Source organism: Macaca thibetana, chromosome 12 (assembly GCF_024542745.1).
Source record: "Macaca thibetana thibetana isolate TM-01 chromosome 12, ASM2454274v1, whole genome shotgun sequence".
Taxonomy (NCBI): Eukaryota; Metazoa; Chordata; class Mammalia; order Primates; family Cercopithecidae; genus Macaca; species Macaca thibetana.
In genome coordinates this window covers 39,554,401-39,569,888 of record NC_065589.1, presented here as the reverse complement: position 1 = coordinate 39,569,888, position 15,488 = coordinate 39,554,401, and the positions used below count along the sequence as shown (strand labels likewise).

Sequence of the window (15,488 nt, the reverse complement as noted above, 5' to 3'; positions counted from 1 at the left end):
GTTTCTCAAAGGAGAAACTTGGAAATCAGTCTCGACTTTTCCTGATCTATCATCTCCCACATCTGCTTATGTCACCAAAGTTGACAATTTCATTTTTCAAACATTTCTCAAATACAGCCTTTTATTCCCACTGTCATTGCTTTATTTCAGGCTTTAATTTTTTTGCCAGATTATTGCAACATTTTGTTGTTTTCTCCTTTTTCACTCTTTTTTTTAAGACAGTCTTGCTCTGTCGCTCAGGCTAGAGTGCAGGCGCAGTCTCTGTTCACTGAACCTCCACCTCCCAGGTTCAAGAAATTCTCCTGCCTCAGCCTCCCAAGTAGCTGGGATTATAGGTGCCCGCCACCGCGCCCAGCTAATTTTCATATTTTTAGTAGATACGGGGTTTCACTACCTTGGCCAGGCTTGTCTGGAACTCCAGACCCCGTGATTCACCCGCCTTGGCCTCCCAAAGTGCTGGAATTACAGGCATGAACCACCGCGCCCAGCCCGTTTTCACCCTTATCCTCTTCTACACTGAAGCCAAAACTTTTTTTTTTTTTTTTTTTTTTTTTGAGACGGAGTCTCACGCTGTTGCCCAGGCTGGAGTGCAGTGGCGCGATCTCGGCTCACTGCAAGCTCCGCCTCCTGGGTTCACGCCATTCTCCTGCCTCAGCCTCCTGAGTAGCTAGGACTACAGGCGCCCGCCGCCGCGCCCGGCTAATTTTTTGTATTTTTAGTAGAGACGGGGTTTCACTGTGGTCTCGATCTCCTGACCTTGTGATCCGCCCGCCTTGGCCTCCCAAAGTGCTGGAATTACAGGCATGAACCACCGCGCCCAGCCCGTTTTCACCCTTATCCTCTTCTACACTGAAGCCAAAACTATCTTTTTGATACATCAACGTTATCATATCAATCCTTTGCTTAAGATGTTTTCCCAAACTATGAAAAATTCTAGTGATTTTAAAATATCCATACCATGACTTGTACAAGGCTCTAAGACATCTGACTCAAGGCCTGCCTCTTAAGCGTTTCTTACAAAGACCCTTATTAAACCCTTCATGTTTTCTTATTCATGCTTTTTAAATCTATCTCTTTGATGCTTTTATAGCTACTTGAAATAATTTCTTTTTTACTCTTTTAAAAAAATCACTACATAATATTTTCTGATGCTGCTGGGTCTAGATGGATACATATTAGTATCTTTTACAAGTCTGTGAGGTGACAAACGTTTTGTGTTTCATACTCAACTGTGGTCTGTTTGAAGGCAAGCAGGCTGACTTTAATCTCTTCTCTCCCATCATTGGGTATTTGGCACTCAGTAGAAACTTAATAAATAAAATTGAATTGATTAAATTTGCGGTTGGTTGCCTAGCACAACAGGATTATGCTAGGGTAGGGAAGCAGAATAAATATCAAAAGCAAAATGTGTTTGGTTTAAAAATTTGCTTGGCTGCACAACTCTCTGCCAAAGAAGGGGCATAAAAATGCTTTTCCTCTTCCCTTTTCATCTTTACTTTATAGCCAGTATTTTAGAATCTAAAACTCAGGCTTATTTTAAAAGTATTAGAACAGCTACATCATGTATTATAAAAAATAAACTCCAATGGGAGACTACCCTCCTTTTATGTATAACTACGTTACAAATTTTAAATTATTATGCTATGTATTGGAATATGATTAATTTGAAAATTAGGATTCATTACAATTTTTTTCACTACCGATAAGTCTTTACTTATTCATTGTATCTTCCCAGGGAAAGGAGGAGGGAAGGGAAAAGAGTCAGCATCTATATTGCAAAATGATTAGGAAATGGGAAAGGAAGTATCCAGTACAGCAAAATCAACTGTCAAATAAACCCCTCAGTGATGGGGTCACCAAAGCCCAAAGGAGCTCAGTCTCCTGCAGTTAAGGAATGAGGGGAAGGGATCAGGAAAAGAACACACTGGTACTCTCCCTCTTTCCCCATAAATTCAAGATTTCACACAAAGCTTTGGTTTCTAGCAGTAAACATGGAGTTATATCCTTCTATCTCCTATTAAACAATCTTGTGACCACTTTGACCTAAGTTTCTTATACCTCCATAAAATTTCCAGAGTGACTTGGATATGCATTCATATTCCCTTTCTTGCCCTCCTGACCCCGCTTTCTACATGGAAGGCCCCCAATTATTTCTGTCTGCTTTAAGATTAAAGATTAAGTAGGTTCGACCCATCCAAAATACAGCAGTGTCCTAAGTATTTGACATGAATCACATCAAGAAAAGGTCTTGACTTGCGAGACTGCGAACTAGGGATGGAGAGTCCCTAGCTGCTTCTGGATGTTTGCATAAATTATTTAAGAATTGCAGAGATACCCCAAGAATTAACCATGTATATGTGTGGGTGAATAGGTTTCTTTTGGAGTAGGGGAATATAAAAGAGGGCAGAGTAGGAGACAAGTTTTCAGGACAAAAGATCTGGTCCAGTAGGTAACAGGGTAAGGAGAACAGAAAAGAAAGGATGGTTCAAGATTCTTACTTTAGGCCAGACGTGGTGGCTCACACCTGTCATCCCAGCACTTTGGGAGGCTGAGGCAGGCAGATCACCTGAGGTCAGGAGTTCGAGACCAGCCTGGCCAACACAGCGAAACCCCGTCTCTATTAAAAATACAAAAATTAGCCGGACATGGTGGCATGCTCCTATAATCCCAGCTATTCGGGAGGCTGAGGCAAGAGAATCACTTGAACCCTGGAGGTGGAGGTTGCAGTGAGCCGAGATCACCCCACTGCACTGCAGCCTGGGCGACAGAGTAAGACTCCATCTCATAAATAAATAAATAAATAAATAAAAGATCCCCACTTTGTTTCAAGTCTTTTTGCCTGTTGCAGAAAAGATGTCAAAGATGCTTTAGCTATTTTTCTCTCAATACAAAAAAGAAGCTTGTAAACAGTAAAACCCTAAAGGAATATGGAGAGAAACCAACAAATATTTGCCATCTAGCGATCACCAACTCAGCGAAGTCCTCTGAAGCTCAAACAAATACATTAACTAGAGGCAGGTGGCATTTAAGAGAGACGAGAACCTAGGATCAGACACACACCACAAAATTAGGGGTCAGTTTAACAAACCTAAGCTCTAAAATGCAAAAGAAGCATATTCAGCTTCGTAAATCTTAAGGGTCAGTCTTATGTTACAATTTGAAACCACATTTTAAAGGCAATTACTTCTTTTTGCAGAATCAAATGTTTTGACCATTTTTCTCTAGGACATCGTGGATGTTGCAGTAGAGGAAATGCCTGTGTTCAGATGAATAAATTTACTGAATCTCTGCTTTTGTCTCTTTTCTAAAAGTGATTCTTCTCATTTTCTGTTTTAACCTTATAAAGAATAAAATTTAATTGATTAGAAATATTTTCCTTTGCCATTTTGAGAAAAATGTTTTAAAGTCAAATTTCAGGAAAATCTTTCTTTAACAATGAACATATCTTGCATCAGCTACTGATGGGGCATAATTTTAAAATAGGCATATTGAAGTTTATTTTCTGATATATGGATTGATTTTTTAAAGGCATATTTAAATTAATTATTACCCACATAACTGGCTTGAATGTTTGGCTGTAATTTATTTCACCTTACAAGCTCTCATGTAAGAAATGGCACATCTTTAAAAAAAACTTTTTTTATAGATTTAGGAGGTTCAAGTGCAGTTTCGTTACATGGATATATTCCATGAACTCTAGATTTTTAGTGTACCCATTGCCCAAATAGTGAACATTATATCCAATAGATAACTTTTCAACCTCAAGCCTCCTTTCACCCTACCTTTCAGAGTCTCCAGTGTCTGTTACTCTACTTTGTATGTTCAAGTGTACCCATTGATTAGCTCCCACTTATAACTAAGAGCATCCAGTAGAAGTAGCATTTTTTTGTTTGTTTTTTCGTTTTTGTTTTTGTTTTTTTTTGAGACGGAGTCTCGCTCTGTCGCCCAGGCTGGAGTACAGTGGCCAGATCTCGGCTCACTGCAAGCTCCGCCTCCTGGGTTTACACCATTCTCCTGCCTCAGCCTCCCGAGTAGCTGGGACTACAGGCACCTGCCACCTCGCCTGGCTAGTTTTTTTGTACTTTTTAGTAGAGACGGGGTTTCACCATGTTAGCCAGGATGGTCTCAATCTCCTGACCTCGTGATCCGCCTGTCTCGGCCTCCCAAAGTGCTGGGATTATAGGCTTGAGCCACTGCGCCTGGCTGAAGTAGCATTTTTTTACTTTTAAGGTAAAGCTTAATTTTTCTCATTATGAAAATATTCTTTTTGTTTTATAGGCAAAAAGGTAAATATAGAAAAATAAAATAAATTATATATGATTATTTCTAGTCTGTAGACATTTTTAAAGTCTTTTTAAAAATAATTGTGGGGCTAGGCACGATGGCTCATGCCTGTAATTCCAGGACTTTGGGAGGCCAAGGCGGGTGGACCAGTTGAGATCAGGAGTTCGAGACTAGCCTGGCCAACATGGTGAAACCCTGTCTCTACTGAAAATACAAAAAAATTAGCCAGGTGTCATGGCGCATGCCTGTAATCCCAGCTACTTGGGAGGCTGAGGCAAGAGAATCACTTGAACCCAGGAGGCAGAGGTTGCAGTGAGCCTAGATCACACCACTGCACTCCAGCCTGGGCAACAGAGTAAGACTCTGTCTTAAGTAAATATAATAAAATAAAATAAAATAATTATGTTAAAATTATATGATATAAAAATTTAGCATCTTAACCATTTTTTATTGTATACTTCAGTGGTGTTAAATACATTTACATTATTGTGCAGCCCATCTCCAGAACTCTTCATCTTGTAAAATGGAAACTCTATACCCATTAAACAGCTGCCTGGTTTCCCCTCTCCTCAGCCCCTGGAAACCACTATTCTACTTTCTGTGTCTATGAATTTGACTGCTCTAGATACCTCATAAAGTTGGAATCATATAGTATTTTTTCTTCAATGACTGCCTTATTTCACTTAGCATAATGTTGTCAAGATTCATCCATGTTGTAGCATGTGTCAGAATTTCCTTCCTTTCTAACACTGAATAATATTCCATTGTATGTAAATACCACATTTTGCTTATTCATCCATCAGTGGACATTTGGGTTACGTCCACCTTTTGGCTACTGCTGTGAATGTGGGTATACAAATATCTCTTCAAGATATCATTTTCAGTTCTTTTGGGTATATACTCAGAAGTAGGATTATTAGATATATGATAATTCACTTTTGAATATTTTTTGAGGAACTTTTATGTTGTTTTCCATAGTAAGTACCATTTTATATTCTTAACAACAGTGCACAAAGTTTCCAATGTCTACACATCCCTGCCAGCACTGGTGGTGTTTTTTTTTCTTTTTTGATAGTAGCGGTCCTAATGGGTATGAAGTAGTATTTCATTGTGTTTTTGATTTGCCTTCACTAATGATTAGTGATATTGAGCATCCATTTTGTGTGCTTATTGGCCATTTGTATATCTTTTTTGGAGAGATGTCTGTTCAAGTCCTTTGCCCATTTTAAAATCAGATTTATTATTGTCTTGTTGATTTGTGAAGTCTTTTTTATTATGCATTGTTAACACTAGTGTGAGCATTTGATGCATATAATTTTGTACTTTTGTTTCATTTAAGATATTTCATTATTTTCATGTGCCATAATTTTAATGTCTACATAATATTGTATTAAGTGGATGTACCATAATTTACTTAATTCCACCCGGCTAGTAGAAACAATTTGTTTCCAGAATAGAATTTTACTTCCAGTAGAATTACTAGGTCATAGGACATACACTTTTCTTATTTGTTTTTTAAATTAGGGAGCAGAACATTGTATAAAAACAAGTTGTAACTCATTGGAAAATATAGAAAAGTAGAAAAATAGCAGAAATATGGTTAAGGTTCTTGATATGTATGCAATTTGCTGTTGAATTTTTTTTTTTTTTACTAATTTATACATGTAGCAGCAATGTGGAAGAGTACATAACTAAGCTGGGCACGGTGGCTCATTCCTGTAATCCCAGCACTTTGGGAAGCTGATGTGGGCAGGTCACAAGGTCAGGAGTTCAAGACCAGTCTGGCCAATATGGCGAAACCCCCGTCTCTACTAAAAATACAAAAAAAAAAAAAAAAATTAGCTGGTGTGGTGGTGTGTGCCTGTAGTCCCAGCTCCTCAGGAGGCTGAGGCTGAAGAATTGCTTGAACCCAGGAGGTGGAGGTTGCAGTGAGCCGAGATCGTGCCACTGCACTCCAGCCTGGGCAACAGAGTGAGACTCTGTCTCAAAAAAAAAAAATAAATAAAGAGTATATAGGATATTTCCATGTATCATGATGGTATCAGAAATTTTTTAGAGAGCTTCTTATAAAGCCTTTGTAAATGAAACTACTTCAAAGAGCTTTTACCTTTCTATTTGAGGTATTCTTTTCAATGATTTCCTGCTGAAAAATACCAGGGCTTAATTCTATGAGAGTAATTCAGAATAAAGGTTTTAGTATCAACTCCTTGAATTTTTTCACACTGTTTTGAGGGATATCTCTGAAAGCATTTATGTCACTTCATTGCAGTAAAGAACAGCATCAAAATCAAATAGTAAAGAATATATTGATGAAGTAAATTGTTATAAAGACAAATTCAGTGATAAAGGCAACATCTCACGTGTGTGAAGAATCTGCTAATCGGCTGGACACAGTGGCTCACACCTGTAATCCCAGCACTTCGGGAGCCGAGGCAGGCGGATCACGAGGTTAGGAGATCGAGACCATCCTGGCTAACACAGTGTAACCCTGTCTGTACTAAAAATATGAAAAATTAGCCAGGCGTGGTGGCACGTGCCTGTAGTCCCAGCTACTTGGGAGGCTGAGGCAGGAGAATCACTTGAACCCAGGTGGCAGAGGTTGCAGTGAGCCAAGATCGCACCACTGCACTCCAGCCTGGGTGACAGAGCGAGACTCCGTCTAGAAAAAAGAAAAAAAGGAATCTGCTTTATAAGGTCATCTCTAGGATAGAATATAGTTCCTACTAAAATTTATTAGCATTGGTTTTTCTTCAGTATCTGAAACTCAGGTATAACAAATTTCTGATATGAATAATATCTTTTTAAAAAATACAAAACTGTTTGTCATAGCTATCATGATGGTGAGCTAATATTTGTTCTTTATAGGCCAAAGTTTCTTAAAATTTGTATCTGGAATCTTGACCTTTAAAAGTTAATTATTTGATACCACCTATCACATTTTGTTTTGAAATAAAAATGCTGGAGAAGAAATCCCTTTAAAGAGGGAAAACCAGCTGGGCATGGTGGCTCATGCCTGTAATCCCAGCATTCTGGGAGGCTGAGGCGGGTCAATCACTTGAGGTCAGGAGTTCGAGACCAGCCTGGCCAACATGGCGAAACCCCATCCCTACTAAAAATACAAAAATTAGCTGGGCATGGTGGTGCACATCTGTAATCCCAGCTACTAGGGAAGCTGAAGAATCATTTGAACCTGGAGGGTGGAAGTTGCAGTGAGCCATCAAACCACTGCACTTCAGCCTGGGTGACAGAGCAGGACTCTGTCTCAAACAAAAACAAACAAACAAAAAACGGGGAAAACCAGGCTTTGGGACCTGGGCCTTCCCTGCTGGCAGTAATAGTCTTCCTTATTTCTGGAATATTTTTTGGTCAGAATCACTTTAGATTTATCACTATACATTGAAGCCATTAAGTCGTCACAACAAAGGGGAATCTTTGAAAGAAGCTTTTAAACTTCTTCATTATACAAATAAGGAAAAATGTCCTGAGGCATTAAATGATTAGCCCAAGGTCAACACTAATAATTGATGGAGGTAGAATTTCTAACCCAGGTTTTCTTACCCTAAGTCCCTTGTAATATATAATTTTCTAATTGTATTACTGGAACTTAGGATCACTGTTTAGTCAGTAGGAAAAAATGTTTTCTGTATAATAAATATAGGAGAATCAAAGGTTTTATTGATATAAAAACATTTTATGGAAATAGTTGATATGATTCCTGAATATATAAAAATCTTTGAAATATTATGAAAACCTAAGTCCCCAAATATATTGCATGATGCCATAGATGTCCATGGTTGCTTTGTTTAAATTATTTGTTAGTAAAGAATGAATCCTTTATGTTCTTTTTTTATAGTAGTATATAGAATATACTACATAGTATATAGTAAATAGTATATTTATATAGTAAATAGTATATATACTATATATAGTAATATATATGTATAGTATATATATTTTATAATTATTTTATATATAAATAAAATACTTTATTTTATAATTAATATATATAGTATATATTATATATTACAATTTAGTATATGTATATTATATATACTATATAGTGTATAGTAAATAGTATATACTATATATAGCATATAGTAAATAGAATCAGTTTTGCTATTTAGACTCATTGGAAACTTTGGCAAATAAAGTTTAAAGTATCATAAACAATTTATGAATCAGATGGACAACCTTAAGCTGACTGCTGCTGTTTTCATGCTTTCTTTTTGTATGAGATTCATCAGCCTATTTAAGTATGCATTGATTTCCTTAAGTATTTGTGTAAAGGCTCCTTGGCTTGGCAAATGAGTTTCATCATACTATAGAGTACTTTACAATTCCATGGAATCATACATTTAACTTCTATGATAGATATGATGAACCTTAAACATTTATCAGTTATTTTGTTTTACTAAATTACAGAGATATGATTTGAATTAATGTAAATTTTTTAAGCTGCCCAAAGATACTTGAATTAACGAAAAGAATAGGCCGGGCACAGGGGCTCATGCCTGTAATCCCAGCACTTTGGGAGGCCGAGGCGGGCGGATCGCCTGAGGTCAGGAGTTCGAGACCAGCCTGACCAACATGGGGAAACCCCGTCTCTACTAAAAATACAAAAAAATTAGCCAGGCATGGTGGCATATGCTTGTAATCCCAGCCACTCAGGAGGCTGAGACAGGAGAATTGATTGAACCCAGGAGGTGGAGGTTGCAGTGAGCCGAGACTGCGCCATTGCACTCCAACCTGGGCAACAAGAGTAAAACTCTGTCTCAAAAAAAGAAGAGAAAAGAAAAGAAGAAAACTATATCTTCAGTAGCAAGGAGAAGAATTCAAAACCATTACCTAGTCTTTATGGCTGCTAAAATCTTGGTGTTTTTGACTGTTTCTTAGGGTAGATTTTTAGAAATACACTTACTGGGTTAAAGAGTGAGAAATGTTTTTAAAGATTCTTCTTACAGATTGCTATATTGCTTTCTGGAAAGATTTTACTCATTTTTACATTGACTAGTTTTATCTATTTGTTTCCCTTTACCTAAATATGAAATATTATTCTTTTAAAAAGACTTTGCTTGTAATAATGCCACCTTTCATTTGTTTTTTGTTTGTTTGTTTTTTTGAGTCACAGTCTCGCTCTGTCACCTAGGCTGGAGTATAGTGGCTCTATCTCTGCTCACTGCAACCTCTGCCTGCCAGGTTCAAGTGATTCTTCTGCCTCAGCCTCCCAAGTAGCTGGGACTACAGGCTAATTTTTCTATTTTTAGTAGGGATGGGGTTTCACCATGTTGGCCAGACTGGTCTCAAACTCCTGACCTCAGGTAATCCGCCCACCTCAGCCTCCCAAAGTGCTGGAATTATAGGTGTGAGCCACCGTGCCCAGCCGACATCTTTCATTTGTTAAGTCTCTGTTATGTGCCAAATACTATGCTAATAAGCTAGCGTGGATTATGTCATTGAATATATATAGCTATTTGATGAGGTATTTTTCTCCATATTTTTGAGAAAAGCTTGGAGAAGTAGTTTTCCTTGAAATCAGACAGCCAATAAGTTGCAGAACCAAAATTCAAACTCAGGTCTCTGATTCCAAGGCCTGTAGTGTATATATCAATTTATTGTTATGTTAAGCCTTATATATACTCTTGCATAACATATAATACCATACCTCTATGCAGTTTATTTTATATTGCATATTTCAGCATGTAACTCGACCTTTTGTTTACTCATTTCTGAAATAATATAACTTCCTAAGAACCTTCTTCCTTAGGATGCTCTTAATAAATTCCTTTATAAATCTAACTGTCTCTCCCTTTGAATATCATTTGAATTTTCTTTCTCTGTACTCAAATTGTGGGCAAGGCGAAGGCCTTCTGGGATGCTGACTTTTATATACTGAAACTAAAACACTTGATTTCTTTAGTTTATTGGGAAGAGGGTAATGCCCATGTATGCTAGAGATAGTATCAGTTTTCTTTTACAGAATATAAATGAATATAAATGAAGCTCAATTCTTGATGACTTTGGAGAATACTTTTAAACTAATGTTTTAACAATATGTGTGGTCAGATAAATTTTGGAAATGCTGCACCCTGACCTCCCTTGTCAAAGTACACATTAGCATATTTGAGAAGTACTTCTAGAAAGAACCATTTTTAAAGTTAGTTTGATAGCACTTCACAAACTTCCTTAACTATAGAACCATACTGGGTGTTATGTACTATAGTATCTTTAGTTTGTGTCAGTAACAGCTTTCCTTCTTTTTTGTGTGTATTAGTCCATTTTCATGCTGCTCATAAAGACATGCCTGAAACTGGACAATTTGCAAAAGTTTAATGGACTCACAGTTTCATGTGGCTGAGGAAGCCTCACAATCATGGTGGAAGGTGAATGGCACGTCTCACATGGCATCAGACAAGAGAATAGAGCTTGTGCAGGGAAACTTCCTTTTATAATATAAAACCATCAGATCTCATGAGACTTACTCACTTACCACGAGAACTCCCACCAAGTTTCTCCCACAACACGCTGGAATTTGGGGAGCTACAATTCAAGATGAGATTTGGGTGGGGACACAGAGCCAAACCATATCACTGTGAGGCATTCTCTGCTGATTCTTTAAGAATTTAGGAATATTAACTAGTCCTAATTATTGCCATTGTTTCTTATTTTAGTAACTTTGAATTCCAATAGAGAAATATCTAAACTACTATTAATTCATAATCCAAAAAGTGAATAATCTTTAATTTCTAAAAGTGTAGTATACTTCCCAGGGGAATTCTTGGGTTTATTTTCAAGAGACATGGAAACCCATTTAAGCTTCATTGCTGCTTGTAGGTAACAGTTTAATGTTCTTTCTCCATTATTCTTGTCTCTGTTTTTAACAGCTGTTTTTAAATGCTAACAATAAGGTGGCAGACAAGAACGAGAAAGACCTTGCCAACAAATTACTGACAGAAATGAATGAGGACCAGGTATCTACATAGCCTGCATCTTGTTTCAGCTGAAGTCCAAAATCAGCCAATGGGAATAACTATTCCTGTGCTTTTCTTCTTATGTCCTAAAATACACAAACACTGTCAAATTCTAATATTCATTAATTATTTTTGAAAATTGCTAAAAGTTAAAATAAAAATTGCTTTCATCTAAAGGATAAATATCTTGGTGATTGATACAAGCAATCAATACCATTCCCTCTATGTGTATATGGTCTTTTCAATTTGAGGAGATACAAAGTACAGGAATGGAATCTCAGTATCAATGCTGTCCACCTAGTGGTGACTTTTCTAAGCACTGTGGTATATTGGGACCTTAGGGCTTTCTTTGTGAATATGTATGGTCATTGTTAATATCTTGATTCTTTGCTTCTTATTGACAAGTGATGATTATAATTCAGTGGACAACCTGAATCTTGGAGGAAGGGAAGAAGATGCTCAACTCTCTGTTAATTTAGCATAAAACTTGACTTTTTGTATTCTAGAAATTCAAGTCTATACAGGTATAATAAAGCAAAAATATGTAATTTATGTTGCTTCTTTCAATACATTAGGTAATCTAGTTTGAAAAAAACTACCTTTAAAAATTGATGTTATTTTTATCTTCCAAAATATTTGCAAGAAAACTTACATGATGTCTTTTATTAACATTGTGTTAACGTCCAAGTTTAGAAATAGAATTTTTGTGTAATAAGAGACATTATCAGCTTATTTTTTATTCTATATGTGAAGTATCAGTTTACAGAGTATTGTTTTAGAGTTCTCTATAAATGTTAATTCCTCTTAAGGCCTACTTATGTAGATTAATAAAACAATTATTATAGTCTCTTAGAGGTTCACATTACAATTCCAAATTGTAAGTGATTCTGTGCTTTCATGATTGTCTAAGCCCGATATAACAGTCATATTCAGTTTTTTAATATTCTTGATGTTAGTTTTTGTTTTTGCTATAAATACACTGCCCTGGATCTCTTCTTTTTATTGAAGCTTTAACAGTAATAGAAAAAATTAGGCTAGTTTTTATTTTTTCATACAACTTTTAGGATTAAAAGTTGCCTTCTCAAAAACATGACAATGTTTAGAGATATGTATTTCATTTTCTGTGTCTGCCTCAAATTTTCCATTTTATATAAAAATAGATATATTTAATTGTTTATAAATATAATTAATTGGCGTATGCACATGCCATCTTAGTTTTAACACAGGATTTGGAAACTAGATGAACAAGATTATTTTAGCTGTTTTTTTATACATGCAAATGGAATTTAAACCTGGATCATTCAAGTGTAGTTTTGAAGGGAAATTAAAACGTAATAGGATTTCTGGCTGGGTGTGGTGGCTCACACCTGTAATCCCAGCACTTTGGGAGGCCGAGGCGGGTGGATCACTTGAGGTCAGGAGTTCAAAACCAACCTGATCAATATGGAGAAACCCTGTCTCTACTAAAAATACAAAAATTAGCCACCACACCAGCCAGGCGTGGTGGCGCATGCCTGTAATCCCAGCTACTCAGGAGACTGAGGCAGGAGAATCACTTGAACCTAGGAGGCGGAGATTGCAGTGAGCCGAGATTGCACCATTGCACTCCAGCTGAGCAACAAGAAAGAAACTCTGTCTCAAAAAAAAAAAAAAAAAAAAGGTAATAGAATTTCCAATGAATGATAGACCTCCCTCCCTTCCTCTTGAGATTGTCCATTATTTTTAAAAAGCATGTGTTAAGCTTGTGTTTTTCTCAAAACATTTTAATGTAATAAGTGAATGTTGCCTTATTCTCCTTGACATGTGGCTTATTTTTCTTTTAAATAGGTAACTTTTCTTGCAGGTTATAGTATTTCAGAAATCCATTTCATTGGAAGAGGAATGTAATGCATGTTAAGTAATTATTTTTTCAGGTTTTCAGACCAAAGGTTTCCTAACTCAATAAAAATTGTGAACACATTTGTTAATTTCTTGTTTCTCCTTCCCCCTCAATAGGTGTTTCAGGGACAATTGGATTGTTTGGCCATATCAACCATTCAGGCTTTGACAGCAGTAATGAACAAATCTCCAGCTGCTAAGGTGAAACATATATCCTCCAGCTTTTTTTTTTCTTAACTTTTATTTTAGGTTCAGGGGTACATGTGCAGGTTTGTTATATAGGTAAATTGGATATTACAGGGATTTCGTGTACAGATTATTTTGCTACCCAGGTGATAAGCATAGTACCCAATAGGTAGTTTTTCAATCTTCCCCCTCCTCCTTCCACCCTCAAGTAGGTCCTGATGTCTATTGTTCTTTTCTTTGTGTCCATATGAACTCAGTGGTTAGCTCCCACTTACATGTAAAAACATGTGGTATTTGGTTTTCTATTCCTGTGTTAGTTCACCTAAAATAATGGCCTCCAGCTCCATCCATGTTGTTGCAAAGGATATGAGGATATGATCTCATTTGTTTTTATGGCTGTGTAGTATTCCATGGTGTATATCTACCACATTTTCTTTATCCAGTTTACTATTGATGGGCATTCAGGTTGATTCCATGTCTTTGCTATTGTGAATAGTGCTATGATGAACATACATGTGCATGTGTCTTTGTGGTAGAACAATTTATATTCCCTTGGGTATTTACCCAATAATGGGATTGCCAGGTTGAATGGTAATTTTGCTTTGAGTTCTTTGAGAAATTGCCAGACTGCTTTACACAATGGCTGAGCTAATTTACATCCCACCAGCAGTGTATAAGTGCTCCTTTTCTTCACAAGCTTGCCAACATCTGTTATTTTTTAATGTTTTAATAGTAGCCATTCTGAGTGGTGTGAGATGGTATGTCATTGTGGTTTTGATTTGCATTTCTCTAATGATTAGTGATGTTTAGCATTTTTTCATATGCTTGTTGGCTGCATATGTTTTCCTTTTTTTTTTTTAAGGCAGGGTCTCCCTCTGTCGCCCAAGCTGGAATGCAGTAGCGCGTCTTGGCTCACTGCAACCTCCACATCCTGGGTTCAAGTGATTCTCCTGCCTCAGCCTCCCGAGTAGCTGGGATTACAGGTGTGCACCATTATAGCCTGGCTAATTTGTGTGTTTTTAGTAGAGATGGGGTTTCACCATGATGGCCAGGCTGGTCTTAAACTCCCAAAAGCAGGTGATCCACCTGCCTCGACCTCCCAAAGTGCTGGGATTACAGGCATGAGCCACCACACCCAGCCCTGTTTTCTTTTGAAAAGTGTCTGTTCTTGTCCTTTGCACACTTTTTAGTGGGGTTATTTGCTTTTACTTGTTGATTTGTCTAAGTGCCTTATAGATTCTAGATATTAGACCTTTGTTGGATGCGTGGTTTGCCAATATTTTCTCCCATTCTGTAGGTTGTCTGTTTACTCTGTTGATAGTTTCTTTTGTTGTGCAGAAGCTCTTTAGTTTAGTTTGGTCCCATTTGTCAATTTTTGTTTTTGTTGCAGTTACTTTTGATGGCTTCATCATGAAATCTTTGCCAGGTCCTATGTCCAGAATAGTATTTCCTAGGTTATCTTCCAGGGTTTTTATAGTTTTACACTTAAGTCTAATGCAACTTGAGTTGACTTTTGTGTATTGTAAGGAAGGGGTCCAGTTTCAGTCTTCTGCATATTGCTAGCTAGTTATCCCAGCACCATTTATTAAAAAGGAGCCCTTTCCCATTGCTTGTTTTTGTCATCTTTGTCGAAGATTGGATGGCTGTAGGTGTGCAGCATTATTTCTGGACTCTGCAGCATTATATTCTGTTCTGTTCTACTGGTCTATGTGTCTATTTTTGTACCAGTACTATGTTGTTTTGGTTACTGTAGTCTTGTAGTATAGTTTGAAGTCAGGTAATGTGATGCCTCCAGCTTTGTTCTTTTTGTCTAGGATTGCCTTAGCTATTCAGGCTCTTTTTTGGTTCCATATTAATTTTAAAATAGGTTTTTCTAGTTCTGTGAAGAATGCTACTGGTAGTTTGATAGGAATAGCACTGAATCTTTGGGCAATATGGTCATTTTTATTTTCTTTGAGACGGAGTCTCACTTTCTCACCCAGGCTAGAGTGCAGTGGCACGATCCTAGCTCACTGCAACCTCCATCTCCCAGGTTCAAGCGATTCTCCTGCCTCAGCCTCCCAAGTAGCTGGGATTACAGGTGTGCACCACCACGCTTGGCTAAATTTTCTGTATTTTCAGTAGAGACGGTTTCACGATGTTGGCCAGGCTGGTCTTGAACTACTGACCTCA

General features: G+C 37.2%; 2 protein-coding genes across 10 annotated transcripts in view; one reads left to right on the top strand and one right to left on the bottom strand.

Moving 5' to 3' along the window:
* The window catches only part of SUMO1 (small ubiquitin like modifier 1), a 1,087,495-nt gene that overhangs the window by 932,715 nt on the left and 139,292 nt on the right, over positions 1-15,488 (bottom strand). The window lies entirely within an intron of this gene.
* Positions 1-15,488, top strand: part of NBEAL1 (neurobeachin like 1) — a 206,357-nt gene that overhangs the window by 78,888 nt on the left and 111,981 nt on the right. For 7 of the 9 annotated variants that reach the window (XM_050750761.1, XM_050750760.1, XM_050750758.1 and 4 more), the window contains 2 exons: positions 11,166-11,252; positions 13,248-13,331. In XM_050750761.1, the coding sequence (XP_050606718.1) occupies positions 11,166-11,252; positions 13,248-13,331 (171 nt within the window). The remainder of the gene's footprint in view (positions 1-11,165; positions 11,253-13,247; positions 13,332-15,488) is intronic. The other 2 variants (XM_050750762.1, XM_050750759.1) reach the window with 1 other exon arrangement.